Source organism: Labeo rohita, chromosome 11 (assembly GCF_022985175.1).
Source record: "Labeo rohita strain BAU-BD-2019 chromosome 11, IGBB_LRoh.1.0, whole genome shotgun sequence".
NCBI classification, from domain to species: domain Eukaryota; kingdom Metazoa; phylum Chordata; class Actinopteri; order Cypriniformes; family Cyprinidae; genus Labeo; species Labeo rohita.
Window position 1 is genome coordinate 2,708,637 of NC_066879.1, and position 21,384 is coordinate 2,730,020.

The 21,384-nt window shown below is 36.8% G+C and overlaps 1 protein-coding gene across 2 annotated transcripts in view; it reads right to left on the reverse strand.

Annotated features, from left to right (window-relative positions):
• Positions 1-21,384, reverse strand: part of cdh4 (cadherin 4, type 1, R-cadherin (retinal)) — a 262,132-nt gene that overhangs the window by 42,642 nt on the left and 198,106 nt on the right. For both annotated transcript variants that reach the window (XM_051123120.1, XM_051123119.1), the window contains 2 exons: positions 17,515-17,670; positions 7,453-7,597 (listed from right to left, as the gene is read on the reverse strand). In XM_051123120.1, the coding sequence (XP_050979077.1) occupies positions 7,453-7,597; positions 17,515-17,670 (301 nt within the window). The remainder of the gene's footprint in view (positions 1-7,452; positions 7,598-17,514; positions 17,671-21,384) is intronic.

Here is a 21,384-nt window from a genome sequence, read left to right on the forward strand (position 1 = left end):
AAATTGGGGAGTCATTAGTTTTAACAAGTTTAACATAACCAGCCTGAGAATGGAAACCGACCCTTGCAGCGCCGGCTCGGCTGAAAGCCGCGCGTCCTTTCGAAGCTGCCTGATGCGAAAATAAGTATTCTTTTCAGAGCGGAGCGCGCAAAATCCATCTCGCAGTCACTTTGTCCCAATTTTCAATTGCTCGCGGTACGGCCGGATCGCAACGTGCTTACGCTGAAAATACGACATAAAAGCTCTCTATACTTGACTGTCCGTCCGAGACAAGCTGCTAGCCAGACTAAACCAGTCCTCCAAGCTGTTATCACTCCGTTTTCCACTGCAGATTACACTCAGCACTGTCTCACACCACCCTCACGGTGAGGCTTTCAAAGCAAATCTGTTTTGTCAGGGCCGTAGCCATATGGAGTCCTTTGAGGACTATGAAGAGGCAAATGACTTTTCCTGCAAAAAAAGAGAGCCAGAGGCAGACGCCTACTTTAAGTCCATTAAACTGATTGAAACATTCCTCTCTCCTCTCAGCGCTCTCTTTTCCCCTCTCTTCTTCTCTCCCGTGCATGGACGTCAGGGCCTAATTAACCCCCATGGCCAGCTGTCTGAGGCTGAGCGCTGAGTAGCGTCCTATCGTCCACTGTTAGCAAATTTCCTTATCGGCTGTGTGAAGTGCGAAAACGGAATTTTCTAGCCGTGCCGCTCTTGTTTTTTCTCTGCAACAGACAGCGAAAATATCCCCTTGTCATTGGTTATTTGCACAAAAGAACAGAAAGCCAAGTAAACAACGATACATCTGACTAAACTACGAGGCAGCATCAGATTTTTGAGGCCAGTAAAACGCAAAACAACAGAGAATAGTTTGAAGATAGATCATTTCAAAAGATAATTGGCTACAGCAGTTCCGCAAGCTTGGAAATAAGAGTTTTCTAAACACTGTCATTGGGTGGTGCAGCTGACTTTTTGGCATGCAAATTTTCTACAGGCTATTGAGGGAAAAAAAGCAAAAATTAGGATTAATTATTGTGAAAAGTACAAGAACACTCCGAGACACTTCTTTGAGAATGCGCGAACTGTGAAGCTGCCTTAACTGCTTCATACATTGTAACTAAAACTGGATAATTCCCCAAAAGAAAACTATTTATAAAGACTGCTTTTTTTATTTAGTCTGAATTGTTTAAGAGAAAGTTCTGTCATTAATTACTCACCATGTCGTTCAAAACCCGTAAGACCTTTGTTCATCTTCGGGACATTTTTTTATGAAATCCGAGAGCTCGATAGACAGCAACACAACTACCACGTCCAAGGCCCAGAAATGGAGCTTAGCGTTAGTTCTGGCAGGTCACGTTAGTCAAGCTCGCATCAGCTGACACTCAGTTGATCCACGTCTACCTCTAGGGATATGACGCCAATCATAATTCCCTTTATAAGGTCCTTTGAGTCATTATTCAGCAGCTATTGCTTTGCTCAGGAGCACCCACCTCCATCCCCAACTCCTCTTGTCCAGTCAGGACTTGACTTTGGATATTTTTCGTTGAGACAAACCACTGAATTATGTTGTTTTATATTTATTTTATTTTATACCCACAACAGAAAATGTATGCTAATTGTAAGTTAATTGATGATAGTGGTCCTGACAGAAAGGCAGTAAGGTCATGCGTCGTGCGTACTCTTGTGAACATGTCTTGAAGACTGACACAGAAGAGAAGAAATTGTTGAATTGAGTCATTATTTTTGTTTTCTTTGTGCACAAAAGGTATTCTCATAGCTTCATAACATTACGGTTGAACCACTGATGTCACATGGACGATTTTAACGATGTACTTACTACCTTTCTTGGCCTTGAACGTGTCAGTTGCATTGCTGTCTATGCAGGGTCAGAAAGCTCTCAGATTTCATCAAGAATATCTTAATTTGTGTTCTGAAGATGAACGAAGGTCTTATGGGTTTGGAAAAACATGAGGGTGAGTAATTAATGACAGAATTTTCATTTTTGGGTGAACTATCACTTTAATATTCTGTTTCCCCTCAAACTCTTATACAAAATCCATAACACAAAACCAATTCAAATCCAATCCAAAATGTATTTTCCTCTCTGAATACAATGATTACATAATATCATCAAGCTTATGCTGTTTACTGCTGTTGTAATATTATCTATCATAATCTATCATAATCTGATGTATTTCTGAGCAAATCACTGAATGAAGACAAACTGTAGGGAATAACTTCCGACTATGTAATTTATCACATACAAATTATTTTTTGTAAATGTATTGTATATAATACATTTACCAACATACATATAAATAAATATATTATAAACACACACACACACACACACACACACACACACATATATATATATATATATATATATTAGGGCTGTCAGTTTAACGTGTTAACTTAATTAGTTATGAAAAATAACGCGTTGGCCCCGCCCCCTGATCTGTATATCATCTTATATTTCATATAGTTGACTGTTGACAAATATGATGCAGGGCAACAACTCCATAAATGCAGTTATGCCCTAAAATTCAAGATATTGCTGCAAAAAAATGCCCCTGTATGTGTTTTGTCTTTATATTTATATATATCACATATCACACAATATCACACAGGCAGCAAGAGCATGAGTGCTGATATTGTCTTGTTTTATCACCATCTTAAATGTGATGCCACAGCAGAATTGTTGCACTTCTCTGAGCAACACAACGGTGGTTAGTTTCTGAATGAGTCCACGTTTTGAATGAATTGTGTGAACCAATGATTCAAAGGCCCATTCATAAACAGAGCCATTTACTTCATTTCAGCCATTTGAACAAATCAAATGAATGACTCATAAAGACATTTACCGCCACCTGCTGGCGTATTTAGTTTCTTGTTTGAAGTATCATTTCATTTAAAAATAATAATAATAATAATAAGAACATTAAAGGGAAAGTTCACCACAAAAAAAATTACATTTTGCCATCATATATTCACCCTCACGTTGTTTCAAACCTTTCTTTTGTGGAACATAAAAGAAGGTATTTTGAAGACTGTTGGTAACAAAGCTGTTTTGGTTACCAGTGACTTTCATTGTATGAACAAAAAATACTGAGATGTTCCTTAAATTATCTTTTTTTATGTTCCATAGTTTATGTTATGTTATATATGTTATGAGAACATAGTTTATATTTATTAAGTTGTGCAGCCTAAATGTTTATGTGTAATACATTTTATGCTGAATCAAATAAAATAATTTGTTTCTAGCTACAATTTGTAATGTTGTAATACTTTCTCATTTACCACAAAAATTGCTTTTTTTCAGTCAAATTTATTTTATGTGTGTGCACATCCGCATGTTCCTGGTCTTATTTACAAAGATTAATTTAAAAGAAAATTGAACAACTAATGTTTGTCTTGTAATAAAATTATTACTAAAGACAACCTGTGCATGTCATATAATTTTGGAAATAATCTTTCAAAATAAGACCAGAAACATTTATTAAGAAAGGAAATAGGATAAACTTCCAGTAGTTTCAAGTAAAAATTAATTCCAGAACCTGTAAGAGAATTTTTTTCCCACTTGTACAAACAAGGCTCTAGAGTGCGACCTAATTTCTCAATAGTGCGACTAAAAAAATCTGAGGTCACACCGGTGCGACCAGCCGTTCGAGAGAAAAAAAAAAAAAAGTCTCTGAGATTGTGGTTCATCAGACACACATTAGGCCCATATCGTGGTCTAAACCAATCAGAGATAGTGAAGGGAGTGTGGGAAGACCATGGCCAGCAATTAGTGATGCGTGGATGTCGGTTAAATCTGCAGGTGCTGCGAATAATCCACGGGTCGGGTAATAAAAAATGCATTCTGATTATTTGCGGGTGGGTCGTGGGTGGATGAGATAAATCAATAATGATGCAAATATTAACTACATTTTCTAAAATGTGAACCCGTTTTAAATACTTTTTTCATCAGGCAAATCTGTTTGAAAAGTTGTGACAGAAAAGGTGACATACCAGACAAAGTTTGAAGGGAGTTACGCCTGTTTTAATGCTATTGAGTAGGGTAATATGCAGTGGTGTAGTGCAGAACCTGTTTATACCCATTTCTTTATCAGTCGGCTTTGCGTACACCCACTTCTAAATCCCCTCTGATGCGCATCATTCAGTAGTGTCCTGCATTAGCCAAAATCATGACAGGGCACCATTTCTAATTAAATCGTATGTGAATAAATGCAAATATTCACTCAAATCACCCAGCAAAGACGGTAATGACCGTGGTGCCGGCTTCCTTTGAAATATGTTTGATGATTGCGCCTGATGCGCCCACGCCGCCCAGATTTGCTGCCTGTTCATACACGAGAGCGTGTCAAGGGAGGGACGCCGAGTATTAAAATAAGAATTATTATTGATTACTAATTTGAATCAGTACATTATAACGAAAACAATACATATAATTAGATTTTTATGATCAGAAATTTCTTAAACTGGGTGAACCCCTGTAAACTTTTGTCCAAGGATCCAGTAGGCTTTCAAACACCCAACCGATTTCATCAGAGATTGCGGAAAGTCACGTCCTGATGTCAGTTAACGTTATTCTTTTTAGCGTGGATTTGCCTTAAAAGCACGAGTGATTATAAGCTTATATACGTGTGCAGGGATGTGCAGATCAGCTGAATCTGCTGTTAAAAATGAACCATCCATTCATCATATCATCATGTAAAAATAAGAATTAGAATAATTGTAAATGGTTTAAATGCGATGCGGTCGAAAATGTGGGTGTACCTAACTTTTGTGCTGGTGCACCTAAGAAAAAATGTTAGGCGCACCAGTGCAAAAAGTTGACAAACATTTTTTTATTTTTTAAGGAAAATAAATGCTGACTTGATTTGACCGAAAGAACAAAATGCAATTACTTTACTTCTTGTATCGTTTGCAGTCATGACAATGAATCAACAATTATGAGGGGGAAAAATGTCTGGATTCACACTAAAGAGTTTAATTTGATACAGGTCTGAATCACAGCCGAATTGGATTAAACTTAAATTGGATTAGTTCTCTAAATGCACAGTAATTGGGTGATTACTTGTGTTTAGGCAGCAACGGACACAATTCAATTACTCTATGTGTCTACACCTCCAAATAGGTATTCTGTTGGCAATGAAATCAGTAATGTATCATTTAAAGATGGATCCCTCTGTTGAATTGATCTGATAAGTTCACATACATCTGCGGCTGGTGATAAGGACACTTCCCTGCATGCTCCTCTTTGAACGTGGCCTGTAGTGCAGGAGCTGATGGAAAATCCGCTGTAATACTTCAGAGACACTCTGATATGAGCATCTGTTTGGTCTAAGCTTCCCTTGGTGAGTTAAACTGATAAACATGTTCCTTCAACGCTCACGTTTAAAATATACAAAACATCTGCTGCGATTAAATCCTTGTGATCGCGGAAGATCAACGGCCAATATTGGCATTGCCATTTTCAAGGCAATGAGATTAACTGCGGCCTCCCGAGAGCCCAGAGCCGGGTTTAGCTTGAATTCGCGAGAACTTCATGTTTGTGATTCGCGTGAAACATGGAGGACGTCAGCACGGACAGCAGAGGGATAATGGAACAGCCTGTAACGCGTCCGTTTTCCATGGATAATTTACAGTGCTTGTTTGGCGTGGAGCAGACCCACGCTCTACTGAAGGGAAACAGAAAATATTGTGCTGCTCTTTTTTTGCTCTCTCTTTGTTTATGAATTCCCAAGAGAATCAAGTTTTCTGTGTGGAGAGCTCAACAAAATAAAGACTAAAGTTTTGTCCTCAGAGACAAGCTTTCTGGGCCGTAACATTACAGAAGTTGGACACAATCTGACTCACAGTCTATGCTTTGGCTGCTCAGTGAGTCGACTCTGACGGCTAACACCCCGAAGAGGTGGAGAATAAAGGAAGAAACCGAACCTGTGTTTGTTAGACACGACGGGAATGCCGGTTCAAAGAGCACAGAGAAGCGTTCATAGAAAGGGCTGATTCGCATGGGTTCTCAATAAATCATCAAGAGAAAAAATAAGATTCCCTTGTTTGTCTTATATTAGTACAACGATAGCGATGAGAATCTGATGCATACTACAAACTTCAAAAATGACAATCAGCACACATCTTGGTTATTGTTTGTTGTGCACACAAATCCATGATCAACATTCTGAGGATAGATGATATCATTTTTCCTGATTGTGATTCTGTGTAAATACATTTAGGCCACCTTTTTTTGTGACATTAAGTAGCATGTGTTAAAATTATATGTTACATTATATATGAAAATAATATTATTAATACATAATAAAGTAGTTAATAAATAAATGCGTGTGTATATATGTGTATGAAATATGTATGTTAAAATTATGTTATATTATACATGAAACAGAAACTAGAAAGTAGTTAATAAATAAATGTGTGTGGGTATATATAAATGTGTGTGTGTGTATACACACACATATACACAACATAAAGCTGTAAGTAATAATAATAATGCCATTATTATAATTTATAAAAGATCAGTGTATATTAATAAATTATTATTATTACACCACATCATAATTAATAAACAAATAATAATAATAATAATAACAATATCATTACTAAAATGTATATAATATCAATATATTTTAATAAATTCTTTAAAACTAATTAGTATTATGATATATTATTATTATAGAATAATAATAATACTAATTATTATTATTGCTACTACTAATACTACTAAGTTATAATATACCTATGCATAAAGTTGTAAGTAATAATAACAATAATAATTAAAGTTTAAATAGGATTCATCAGTATATTTAATAAATTATTAAAATGATTAATACTACTACTATACCACATGTCAGTTAATAAACAAATAATAATAATAATAATAATAATAATAATAATAACAATAATACCCTTGTTAGAATTGTTAATATTATTAGAATTGCTATTATTATTGTTGTTGTAGTTGTTGTTGTTATTATTATTATTATTATTACTACTACTACTACACATATCAGTTAATAAATATTGGTATAAAAATAAAATATGAAATATATAAAATATATAAATAATGTATTAAAAATAATACAAATACCTAAATATATCACTGGACATCATAATTAAATATTATTAACAAATACCAATATAAACATATTATAAACAAATAATGATAAATATGGTATCATATACCTCCGCACAGAGTAGGAAGTGATCTTAATGTTGACTGTGAAAACATTTGTGATGTCATACGCTGGTAATGATGATTTCAATCATTTTTAACACCAGAATTGTGAAATCACCAACACTGTTCTTGATAATTTACTAATCATGACATCACCATAATGTTAATTTATGATTACTTTGAGCTTTTCTTTGATGGCATATAAAATGATAAACTATACACATCATCACAGTATAATCACCACCATGACTTTTATTGTGGATGCATACCTGGTTTGGACCCTTCAGCGACTGATCCGTTGTAGACCTGATTCTTAAACTCGGGTCTGTTGTCATTCATGTCAATGACATAAATGTACAGATCAATAGGAGGCTCCATTTGGTTCCCGTTAATATCCACCGCATGGGCTCTGAGCTGTGGATGAGACGACAATAAAAGGCACATTAATTAACAATTCATACTTCACACATAACTTCACCTCTGCAGATGCTTCTGTGGAAAGCACAGCGCTGATATTAAATCAGATTTAAGAAACTCAGAGGCTTTAAAGATCTCTGCGTACTCGGCGGACGCACCGAATGGAAATTGCATTCATATTTCATACGTTAGATACGGGATCCGGTGGGAAGGCATTGCGTTGTTCCTATCTAAAATCCATGAGTTATTATTCAGAGAGGACTTCCAGAGGAACAGAGTGCGAGTTGGAGTTAGCTTCACAAAGCCTATTTTGGTTAGATTGCTGAAAAAGCGTGTGAGGCAAGATAAAACTTTCTTTAATTCAGATAAACATCCCCTTAAAAATAAAGTAGTTTTTTTAGTGATAGAACATTCCCACGGGAGATGGGATAAGGGAGGGGGAAACGAGAAACAAAAGAGCAGGAGATAGCGCAAGAAAGAGACCGAGAGCGAAAAAGCGAGGGATAGAGGAAAGGTTTAAGGCTGGATTAACTCCAAATTCTCTTCTTTGAATTTATTCACTACAGAATTACATGCGCGCGCACTAAATAAAACTATTATCCTAAAATCCCTCCCCCGGAATTACATCCCAAATAAGAGGGTTGCATTGCTCCATGCGCTATACACCGATACATCGACATTCTAAATGCATCCCTGCAGTAATACGACACCTGCCGCCAAAAGCTTTCATTTAATATCGCCCGAGACGACAGGTTTTCGTTGTGCGCGGCAAAACTAACTGTCAAGCAAACAAATAAATAAAGACGCACAACAGGAAAATCTGTTTCCTCAGCTGCTGTGCTTAGCATTCTGTATGGCTTGGTGATGCGGCTGTGTGTGTGTGTGAGCATGTAGATATGTGTGAGATTGTCTGTTGTTAGTGGCTGAGACACTGCATCTTTGATCTGTCGACCCATGAGAGCGTGCGGACTGCAAATGTGTGGCTTAATGGCATTATTAACATGCTAGCTGACAGAACCGAAACGCTAGACAGAGATGGAGCGACGAGAGAGAGAGACGGGCTGGGAAACAGAGAATCCTTCTCTAGTTCTTTATCCCTTTGTTTATTTTCTTCTCCTGCCACTGTGTCAAAGCCGTCAGCTCTTAAATTCTGCAACACACTCTAGTGGTGGGAGACTTGTGGGCAGTGAAGAAAAACTACTGGAAACTCAAAATGAGGGAAAAACACAACCACAAAAAGACCTACAGAGTCAGTGTCATGCCTGCAGCAAATTCAGCATGGTCATTGTTAGGACAGGCCTACAGCACCTCTTCATCATTATCATTAATATTATCACAGAAGTGGTCATTAGTCTCGCTTTTAAATAAAACGCAATCAATACTGCGAGTGAAAACAACTTTCCTTGTTTTAATGAGACACCTGCGCTTGTTTGTTGTTTATAGATTCGAACAGTTCTGGGCCAATCATGGAGAAACTTTGAGAAAGACTTAAAAGTGAATTTATTCACAATGCAGTCAGATTTCAGTTCATCAAAAATCCAAGAGCTGCAGTGGATTATGTCAACATCAAAACTGCATTTGCAACCTATTTTACTTCCATGTTTAAAGAGACTGAATTGTTGGAGATGTGACCCCATATGTTCCTGCCACTTTTACAATCCTGACAAATAAAAGCAACAACTGATAAATTAAAAAGAAATAAAGACAAGCTAAATTAACTGCAACAGTAACTAAATATGGCTACTTTTTATGGCTTAAATTCATCACAGGAATAAATGACATTTAAAAATATACTGAAACAGAAATCAGTGCTTTAACATTATTACTGTTTTCTTGATTATATAAATGCAGTCTTGTTGAGCATAAGAAACTTTTAATACCTTTCGAACGCCAACGTGCATTGTAATTAAAAAAATCTATTTTTTAAAGGAGAAGTCCACTTCCAAAACAAAGATTCACATATAATGTACTCACCCCATTGTCATCCAAGATGTTCATGTCTTTCTTCAGTCGTAAAGAAATTACGTTTTTTGAGGAAAACATTTCAGCTTTTTTCTCCATATAATGGACTGATATGGTGCCCTGATTTTGAACTTCCAAAATGCAGTTTAAATACAGCTTCAAACGATCCCAAATACGGTTGTAAACGATCCCAGCCGAGGAAGTAGGGTCTTATCTAGTCTAACTATCGGTTATTTTCATAAACAAAATACAATTTAAATACTTTTTATTCTCAAATGCTCGTCTTGTCTTGCTCTGCCTGAACTCTGTGTATTCTGGCTCAAGACAGTTAGGGTATGTCGAAAAACTCTGATCGTATTTTCTCCTTCAACTTTCAAATCATTTCAAAATCATCCTACATCACTGTAAAAGTACCGACACAGTCTTTGCAAAGTGATCATGCAAAGAAGATCAAACACCCTTAACAAAAAAGGTAAAACAGCGATTTTGAAGATGAAGGAGAACAAGAGATGGGAGTTTTTCGACATACCCTAACTGTCATGAACCAGAACAAAAACAGTTTAGGCAGAGTGAGACAAGACGAGTGTTTGAGATTAAAAAGTATATAAATTTTATTTTTTTTATGAAAATGACGTTTCACTAGATAAGATCCTTCTTCCTTGGCTGGGATCATTTATAACCGCATTTGGGATCGTTTGAAGCCCCCTTAAACTGCATTTTGGAAGTTCAAAATCGGGGCACCATATCAGTCCATTATATGGAGAAAACTGCTGAATTTTCCTTAAAAAACAATTTCTTTACGACTGAAGAAAGAAAGACATGAACATCTTGGATGACAATGGGGTGAGTACATTATATGTGAATCTTTGTTTTGGAAGTGGACTTCTCCTTTAAATCCTTGCAATCACATTAACTGATGAATATTACACATTAAGACCACAAATGTGTGTTATGAAAGTAAATGTATTCAATTTTCATTTTATGTTTACTTAAAGCAGACATAACACCCAGTTTCTGCTAATTTCAGGTTAATCTTAAGTATCTATAGAGCAGGGGTGTTTCCTCAAAGGCAGAGTCTACTCAAAATGTTGAATGAATGAATCCACTGTGATATGATTGGATATGACTGGTTATGTTCGGCCGTGATTGGTCCATGTGATAAATCCCGCCTTCCACATTCGCAATCAGTCTGAATGAACAATATAATGGTGTTAATGGAAAAACTAATTAAAAGTACGTAAAAGACTCACGCACTTAGATATAACCACTTCATGTCCAAATAAGACTTAAAATGGCATGAAAACATGATCTGTGGGAGTTTTTAGTGAGTAATCAGCTTGGTAACATTTTAACTAAATCTCATATTTACTCAGCTTTGACGACTGATGATCCGAAAAATTAAAAAATAGTTAAAAGTTAGCTATTAAAAAGAATAACTGAACATAATTCCACAATTAAAATATATAGTTTAAATTGTTACTGCCTTGAGTTATTATTTATATATGTAATGTAAAACGCTTATTAAAAACACTAACTTGGTGAGATTCATATTTGGCTTTAATAAATAGAATATTGATTACATTGTTAATGTAAAAATATAAAATATAAAAACTTCCGAATCTTATATGAACCCTGAAGGAGTGTATTTGGCACACAAATACTCTGTCATGCGTCCAACTTGTTTTTGGAGACTTTGGCCATAAGACAGAATTCATGAAATAGCTTTAAACAGCCAGTTGGTGGTTTGGTTCCTGTGATGAGGGAGTCATCACTATTGTTAAAACAATTGTTTTTAATTATGAGCCATCACCATTGTTAACCCTAGGTTGCTCCAGGAGGATTGTCAGTGTAATAAGTTCATGACTGCTTTCAATTGCAGTACCAGAGACATCAATTCCGGCCCTTGTGATGTGCCAATAAAAAGCATTGTATTCTACTCAAGAAGACACTCACTGAATCAAACCTCCTCATAACGTTATGCCAAAAGCCTCGAGTATACATCTGGGCTTTCAGCACTAGAACATCCAGAGTTAGAGTGCAAATTATGAGCAGATATCAGATATGAGGAGTCACATGGATATTCATACAGAGGGGCTGCATAAGCTAACCGACGCACAAGACCCAAGGGGCCACTTAACCTTAACAGTGCTCATACGCCTATCATCCTGACTCACTAACTGCAGGCAATGTCGACCTCAACATAAACATGCATTTATACTCACACGCACACAGAATCATACACATCAGCTCTGTTTCCTGAGCTAATCCACTGAGTTGTCTCACTGCCTACATCTTATTTTCATATAAAAAACAAGATACAAACCATACACACATCATCAATCATTCAATCATATAGCAATCAAGCAATAAACATTTCATATAATCAATCATAACATTTAAACCAAATCTATATTAACATATTCAGTTCATTTAATTATAAACAATGCATAATTAATACTATCTTATCTTAATACAGTAAAAACTTAATATTGTAAAATATTATTACAATATAACAATTAAAAGAATGATTTTCTATCCACAAGTTTCCGGGGGGCGCTACTGTAAAAAAGAACGTGGGTACAACTTCTGGTGAGGCGGCAGTAGTAGTATACCAATGGTATTTTGTGTGCTAATTAGCGAAGAGGTTAAGTGTTTTTTGGACCATTGTTTACTTTGTAAAGTGGCACACGTTTATGTGAGATGTCATTACGGTTCTTAGGGACAACATATGCTGTTCGAATTTGTGTTCTCACATCGTTAGCAAGTCTGGATCACTAAATCTTGTCAACTAGTGAAATGACATTTGAACCGAGACATCAGAGCTTGTGTTAAAGGGCACGCCAGATTTAGCCTCGATTCACTTTGCTTGTCGTAAAGTTTGACCCCCAGATCTTACTTTGTGAGTACATTTTCATTGGGACTTATTTAATAATTACATTTTTAAATACCCAGTCATACAAGTAATATGAAGAATACTAATTATTTCAGGAAAATTAAATATTTGCCATAAGCAATTAATATATGTATATGTATATCATACTGATATTCGTACTGGCATTTAATGGCACTGTTTAATGGGTAAATTAATTTATCAGAGTCAGAAATTCAACAAACAAACACACACACGGTTAGGCTTTTATTTGTGCATATAACATGAGTCGATCTATGGAAATTGTGGTGAATATTTTTTCCGACAGAGCTTCACAGGCTTTTGGCTGCTTTATGTTTTACTAACCACCAGACTGCGCTGTTTTCGACACTCTCGAAGCTTTGAATCTTTTCCCGAAACAGTCAGAGGAAAGTCTCTGTGTTTCACGAGGCTTCATTTGCCCGTCACTCCTGTCAACTGTTGAATGAATGAGTGTCACGTCCTGCTTGTTTACTTTGAACCGGAAGACGCTCCCACTTTTGACGCAAGGCCTCATGGGTTTTCTATATTAATATATATTTGATATCATATTTTTGTGGAAACCATTAAACATTACCATTACCAAGAAGCTTTGAAGCTTTGAACACTTAAGAAAAGATGATGCCAACCCCACAGAGGACTTCAGATGATGCCAACCCTGAAAACATACAGCACTACCGTATTCTGCTACTAATTTATAGTGTTCTTTGTCTGTTTGATTACGTCATTAATTGATCTTTACCACACATCTCTACCATATGTACATCAAGCTACTACTACATATATTGTAAAAATGTCAATTTGGTGTAAAGCTGCTTTGCAACGATATGTATCGTGAAAAGCGCTATACAAATAAATTTGAATTGAATTGAATTGAAAACCATTAGTAACCTAAGTGTTTAAAAAGTGTTGTTGTTTTTTTTAATTAATACTTGAATTAAATTTTTTATTTTTCTTTAACTTAATACTTTCATGCAGCAAAGGTGCATTATATTACGGAAGCCCGTTTCTGCCACTGAACAAACAAAAATAAAAATAGGCAATTGTGTCTTTTCATCTTACAATTCAGATTTTTTTTTCTTGTATTTTTGAGATATAAACTCACAATTGTGTGTGATAATGTCAGAATTGCGAGATATAAACTCACAAAAGTGACTTTTTTTCTCAGAATTGCGTGATATAAACTCACAATTGCGAGTTTGAAAAAAAAAAGAAGTCAAAATTGCATGAAAAACAGTCAGAACTGTGAGATGTAAACTCGTAATTGCAAAAAATAAGTCAGAATTGGATGAAAAATGTCAAAATTATGACATACAAACTCGCAATTGTGAGAAGAAATATATATTTTTTGCAAGTCTGACATTCTTGCAACTGTGAGTATTTTTTTTTTTCACTAAGCTTGTCGCAGTGCATTCTGGGATTCTCTGATTTCTGCAGTGTCACCTTTGATTTTGACCCGAATGAGGTATCTTAAGCGACAGCATAATTAAGTTGCCTACCTTTTGGGACAGCCAACAGTAGAATACCTCCATAGGCAGCTCACTATGTTTAGAAAATGTATGCGCTCGCACACACACATCAGCTAACTTAACCACCATGGGTGCTGACTTATTCAGATATGCAGACCCACACTTACACACACACACACCTGGTGAGACAAGCCTAGCCGTAATTTAGACTGATAGGTAGACGCACAGTGCCACATCATCTACCACTCAATGGACCGGAGAGTTAAGAGAAGAGAGACGGAGCGAGAGAGAAAGGGAGCCATAAGTCAAAAGTAGGAGCCGCAAACAGAGAAGACCTCGTTTTATAGCCGATCTAAATATATACTAAGGGCCTATTGACACTTCCTCCAAAAGAGCTGAGATAAAGAGGCGGTTATAATTGTAAGGAACAACCGTGAGAATCAAAAGCAACGCGTTGTGTTAAGAGCGCGTTAGTGAATGACAGTCGGGGGAAGATGTGGCGGAGGGAAGGCTTGCTGGCAGCCCGCTTGTGACAGAGGTGGGGTGACAGGCAGAAACATAAGGGGGCAGGGTCGCTGTTTGATTTGATGCCCCAGCTGAGTTAAAGCATCGGGAGTTGCATACTCATCACTTGTGACAATTCAACACTTCTTTTCCAGACTATTTCATTCCCTTTCTCTCCCCCTCTCATCTGCACGTTGCTACTGAACCTTCGTCTAATTGACAGTTTGACTAACTGAAAAAAAACCCTGACGTGTCAAAGCAATTCTTTTCTTTGTCTCTAGCTTTTCTTCTTCACATTATTCATAAGGAAAAGAGCCACATAAACAGAATAGCGGAACAAAAACAAAAAATAAAAGCACCCTTAACAAGTGACGCCAGCCGGCAGGTCCGAAACGATTCATTTTTAATGCATTGAAAGCAGTTTGAATAGCTTTAATTGCACAATGAAGTATGATTCTTCAGATTTCTGCAAACTTTGCTTAACAAGCGGTGGCTTTACTAAGCCTGTAGCTTCGTTTTCGATATCTAAAAAGGCTGACAAGGCAACTGCACTTGTTTTGATGGCTGGAACTTTCTGGGACCAATCAGGTTCGCAATCAAGTCAGATCTCTGAGTTTGTAGGCCTTCGAGTCCTGATTAAAAGTTATCCTGAACAGCCAGATAACGAGATATTAATATTCATTCAAAGCTGGAGTTTATATATAAATGCAGACACTTGAGCCACAATGTATTTGCAGTACATCAAGTATCAAAACAAAAGCTGTTTAATGATCTATATAGCACAAACACACTTTTAAATCAAAACATTTCACAAACTGACGTTAGGCTTCCAAGTAATAAGCATCAAATATAATGAAAGCAAAAAGTATTTGGACACTTTCTGGCTGTACTAAAAGTGGAACACTAATTTTGTTTGGACAACTGTGAACTATATGGTTTTCCGTCAGAAAATTTGGTTAGTTCCGAAAAGTTTGAGCATTATTTTGTTTGCAAAGTTACTTGTTTTAATATTTTGTAATTCAATCAAATTCAGCCATTTGTAAGTATGTCATAAGTAAACATGTTCAACTAAGGCTACGGTCACACTGCAGGCAAATGTGGCCCACACCCAATCTCAGATCTGTTTTTCTCATGACAGTGTGAACAGCACAAATCACATGCAATCTGATCTTTTCAATTCTGTTTGTGCTACTTCCACTGCGAGCGCAGTGTGAACAGTCATGAGGACTCGTATCAGAAAAGTTTCAAAACTCTGCTCTTTTCAGTCACATCCATTTCTTTATTTTTCATATTGCCTGCACATAATTTCACTGACTTCTGCGGCAGATCACAAGACAAATACCAGGGTTCCCACCCAGTTCCATTTTAATTTTAATTCCATACTTTTCCAGTCTCAAATTTCCAAACCTCTCAGTCGATTTTCAGACCATATTTAACATAAATGGTTCATAGAGCATTATTTTGAACTTTATATTTGATATATAGTACAGTCATCTGTAAATATTTTTATTTTCTCAGTGTTTCTTTTCATTGATTTTCTTGAAGTGACAACAGAGTCTCTAAAATAAAAGATGACAGAATTTTACATGCACACAAAAAACTTTTTTGTGCCCATGAGAAATTATTCACATGCGCATGGGAATTTTTTGCATGCATATGCATTACAATATCTAGTATTATATTCCTTTGTGATTCAGAATAAAACAAGAGCATGGATGCACATAAATGAACAGATCTACTTGCTCAAAATTTGGCTTTTTTATTGTATTACCTCTAATATCAAGGCATAATGTCCAATTTAACACATGGTGTGGTGGCATAGAAACCATGATATGAAATGGACTGATGACATAAAATTTGCCAAGTTCAAGGGTCTTCAAAAAAGACTGATATTGTAAAAAGTGTTTGAATGAAATTTGGCCTTCATTAGGGCAATATGCAGTATTTCAAGGCCTTAGGTTTCTTTAACGCATACTTTGTGGAGGCCAAGAAACCACACAGTCAAATGGGCTGATGGCACAAATGCTCACACTGTCCTACATACTAAGTTTAATGGTTTCATAAAAGTCTGTATATTTTTTATTTTTGCAAAGTTCCTTGAGGCTATATAATACGGTGCTACGAATATTGTGAGAAAAAACCCAAAATGCTTATAACCTGTATTTTGCATAATCAAAAAGTGCATATTTGACAATCACTAAAGAATCACTAAACAGCTGCCATGAAATCTCACTTCTTGTGCGATAAATTTTCAGAAAATTCTTACATTTTCTATTATACATATATATATATAAAAAAAAAACTAAATAAGGCAAAAGTCTGGAAACACAAATATTTTTCCATATTCTGCTTTCTGTTTTTCCATACTTTTTCATACTTTTCCAAAGCCCATAGGAAACCTGTAAATACTGTAAATGCATAATCACTTACTTTATGTCCTTTGTGTTTACTTTTTTATGACAGTGTTGCAAGTGTTGCCAGGTCCACTGTTTTCTCATGGAATTGGGCTACATTTGCACTGTTGCTGCGGGCTGTTTTTCAACTATGTGGGTTGAAGCGACCACATTAATGTGATATTTACCCCCTGGAATGCAACTGGGCTAGTTTTGGACTAGGTCTGAGAGCCAATTGGGCGGAATTTGTTGTGAAAGCCTGGCAACCCTGCACATACGGTTCAGTTTGGAACCTGTGTGAACAGATCTGGTATTGGCCACATTTAAAATAAAAATATGAACGGCTATGCAAAAAAAATCAGATCTGAGCAAAAATCAGAATTGAGCAGTGTGAAAGTAGCATACGCCTAAAAATTGTTATTTTGTTCTATAATGTAAGGCATTCATACATTTTAAAAAGAGGCTTAAGTGTCCAGATACTTTTTTTGGATCACTGCATATAGAAAAAAAAAAAAAAAACAGTTCAGTTCTAGTTTGATTCCAACTGGCAAAAGGCCATAAACTCTTGCAAACTGGAGCATGTTTCTTAAATGGGTTGAGGCCAGTTCCACTTTAAACAGGATCTGAATAGGGCAAAAATGATGTTTCCGAGCCAACTCTGGAAAAAGGCGCACTTACATGGTAGGAGGCTCTCTCCTCTCTGTCCAGAGGTTTAGTGACAGACATTTTCCCTGTCACAGGATCAATGATGTAGACGTCGTTGGGAGGCTGGTCTGCTCCGGCTCCTGTTATACTGTACCGGATCTCAATCTCTTTGTCCTGGTCCGATCGAATCTGTAATAAGACGACACAATGAGTAGAGTTCTATAGATAATCAAACACAAGAGGCTGTGATGCATTTAAACTGTCAGTTTGCTGCTCATATAGAAATCCTTGAAATCAAACCTTTAAGTGCTTAGTTTACAAGTTTGTATAAATACACGATGCTGCTTATATTTTCTGTGCTTTTTATGTGCCTGGAATATGACAACATTGCACTGCACAAACGATCTAATCTTTAGGCTTCGGTGGCATCAGGAAATTAAAAATTGTACAATAGATAATATGGCAGTGACATGTGGAGTCAAATGCTTGCTTATTAATCAAAGTCAAGGCAGTGTTCCTTCCCAAACAGTAAATAGTATTCAGCATCAGGGTTTGATACTTGACAGTTGGATGGCAAGTGAACTGGGCCATTGATCACAGTGATAATGCTTTAGTAGACACTTTCCCTCAGCTGCGTGACAATTGCCTGCCTTGTCTCAAAATGCCTAAGAATAAAGAAAACAGAATGATAAAGCTACATAGAGTTGTTTATTAAAGTGATGTGTATATTTTTCTGTTAAAGTACTTTCAATCTCAATCTTCATGGGCAGAGACAACTACACAAAGAGTGGGCACAAGGACACTACTAAAAAAATCACCGTTAGAATGATTTCTCTTGAAACACCGGTGCTTATAAAACCGCATCCAGAGAAATGTGGGACCTAAAACAAGCATTATTTTTGCAATTCCAATTACGCACAGAAATTATACACTTCAGAGAAAGAAGTCGTACTGTATGTACTTTCATTTAACAACTGACTGACATAATGAGTAAAAAAGTGACATTTCTGGCCTACTTTTAATTGAAGCTGGATCATTGCCGCGTACAAAATCCTCGTCTTGGTATATTTCTTCCAAACTCTGTTTGATGTAAAGAACAGATGCATACACAATCCTCTCTCGTTCTTCCCTCATCCATCTCTTTTCTGTCTCTCGTCTTTCTATCTGGCATCATTAACCATGGCATGGCTCAATGCGATAGACGTTTCCCTCTTCTGTTTTCCCCTTCTCTTCCACTGAAGCAAGAAACATGTTGCAGAACCGTGGGACATTAAACATCTGGATATCAATCTGCTTGATGCTTTTGGTTTGACAGAGGATGTTTCCCACAATGGTTCTTCTCATCAAAAGTACGATAATAACAGATTTTGTTGAAGCATGTTTTAGCCTGTTTATGTAACAAAAAAGCTTGTCCTATAAAAACACCCAAACAGTTTATGACCTGATCTTTTCATTCTAAGTGGATCAGACATACTTCCATAAAAAAACATGCTTTTAGACTAGAAATGAATCATAATTTCAGAATAATCAACAGTATAAGTAACAAGTTTAATTAACGTGTTCATTAACACATATGACAAATTAAATGTGTAATATATTAACTGGCATTAATGTGTTATTCAAATTTTTAAAAAATGGCAAAGGAAACTCTTTTAAATTGTTATGGTCATTCTGTTTTCTAAAAAGTGCTAAACTTATCACCACCACAATCAACAAATAGAAGATTTGACTTGCATCTGTACACGTGTGCAAGGAAGAGCATTGGTGCAATAAATACTGTATGCAATTATAATTATATAATAACTATAATATATAATACTGCGGTATATCTGTGCATCAACTGACAGCCCAAGAAAAAAATGTGCACTGCACACAAAAACACAGAAATGCATTTCTGCATTGCAAAGTGCCTTTTTTTTTGTTTACACCTCCGGCTTCACTATTTAATACCCACCCTTACAAATTTTAGTGCACTGGCTTCTCGATAAACAGGAATACGAGTGAAAAAACAGGAGAGCGGAGCGGAGATATCTTTCAGGAGATGCGTTTATGCGCGCCCACATAACTATCTCCACTTTCAAGCGAGGCAACACTTCATGAAATATCACCAGATTCGAAATTATGACCATGTTTCTGTGTGTCACTGGGCTTTGCGATGCGCAAGACATTTGATGTGAGGGGATTTTGTGCTGAAGCAATCAAATGTAAACCCTGACGCGCTTGAGTCACGGGATATAAACCCCACACCCCGCCTACCCATTTCGTGAGCCGTGGGTCTGGAAACCATGCGTGAAAGTGAAATGACTGGTGAGCGTGCTACAGTCCTTTTTTGCATAACGTATTCGGCAGACTGAGCGTGATGCCTTTCTCTTCATTTCACTCAGACACTGAACTCCCACACATGACCTTTCGGTGCAATATCTGAACCTCGCTCTCCCACTCTTTATGCTTTGGTAAAGTTCTCTTTCTATTTAAATGGCTGCTAAAACATCTAAGAGATACGCCGCTTAGGACACTGAGACTTGGTATATTGATTTGGTAATAAAACGTATTCCTGGTAGCTTTCAGTACAGCTCGAGCCTCCATTCAATATCAAGGTTTTTCAAAATAGACAAAAAGCCAGGAATCAAAGTTCAGGATTTTTCCCTTTTTTATCTTAGTACTTTCCTGCATGAACTGGCAATCAAATCTGAAATCCCAGAAATAGTTCTTTGTATTTGGCTAAGAACATGGCGGCTACATATCAATTTAGAGCCCGAAAAGGGATTGGAAATTTCTTGCGGTAGGAAAAATAACATACCGCAGCATCCTCCTTGCAAACATTTGAAAAATGAATGGCTTTCTGGGAGGCTGACAGGTAAGAGATTGGTATGTGGGCTACATAGCATGGATCAAAGAGAGTTTTTCTGCTCAATAATTCAGCAGCCGTGCTGCACCGTGAACACACACCTAGAATATCCACCTTTCCTGATTCAGATGAATCGACATTCGCCGCTCGAGCCATCCCGATGACACATCCGCTTAAATATCCCAGAGGGAAGGAGGTAAGGTCCCTTGTACATTTAAAAGTCTCTTTAAAATTCCTCCCGTGGGCAGCCTGAAAGGATTTGTCACGTTCGAAACCCAGGCCCCCCAAACTCCCTGTTTAATGAATGTTCTTTATAGTACTAAATTGAATAAATGATGATCGTGCCCTCGTTAAGTCCCCTGGGCTTGATTGAGTCATCTGAATTCAGTCCTAATGACAAAAAGCAATTTTTGAAATCTTCCTCCCACTCGTTAGTTGTAGAATTACAGCGAGCGCGGGGTGAATAGGGGGAAGACGACTAACACGTGAGGAACGTGCTCTCTCCGCAGATACCATGTTGGAGATAAATGCTGCGTTTCTAGGGCAGGTTCAGAGTGACTTCTGCCTTTTTCTGGCGAACTTTACCATCCTGGGAGAGGCTGTATCAGAGCCCCTTTCAAAAGAGCAAATGGAGTCAGGCGAGGGATTAGCACCAGTGCCGTGGAGTAATTCTTTACAAGTAGTGACACTATTAACTACATTTTCTTTTTTCTTTTTCTTTTTTTGCAGTAGTTTGACAGCTGTTTTTGAACAAGTGCAATACTTTTTGAAACAAAATTATGTCAAGTTAAGCTCTTACTGTCATTGTTTTTTATACTCCACGTACAATGTAAATTTCAATGTATTAACTTTAAAAATCTTGCAAACTTACTTTCTCAGAAAAATCCAGTTAAGGCTGCTCAATATATTCAAGTTTACTCAGAAGTAGGGAAGTGATGGTGAGGAAATTTTCCTACCTGTTAACCTGTTGACGTGTGACAACACCGGGGGGGAGAGTTTTCCATCTTTTCCAAGCTTTTCTTCACTTTTAAATAGCTTGTAAATGCCCATGCGCA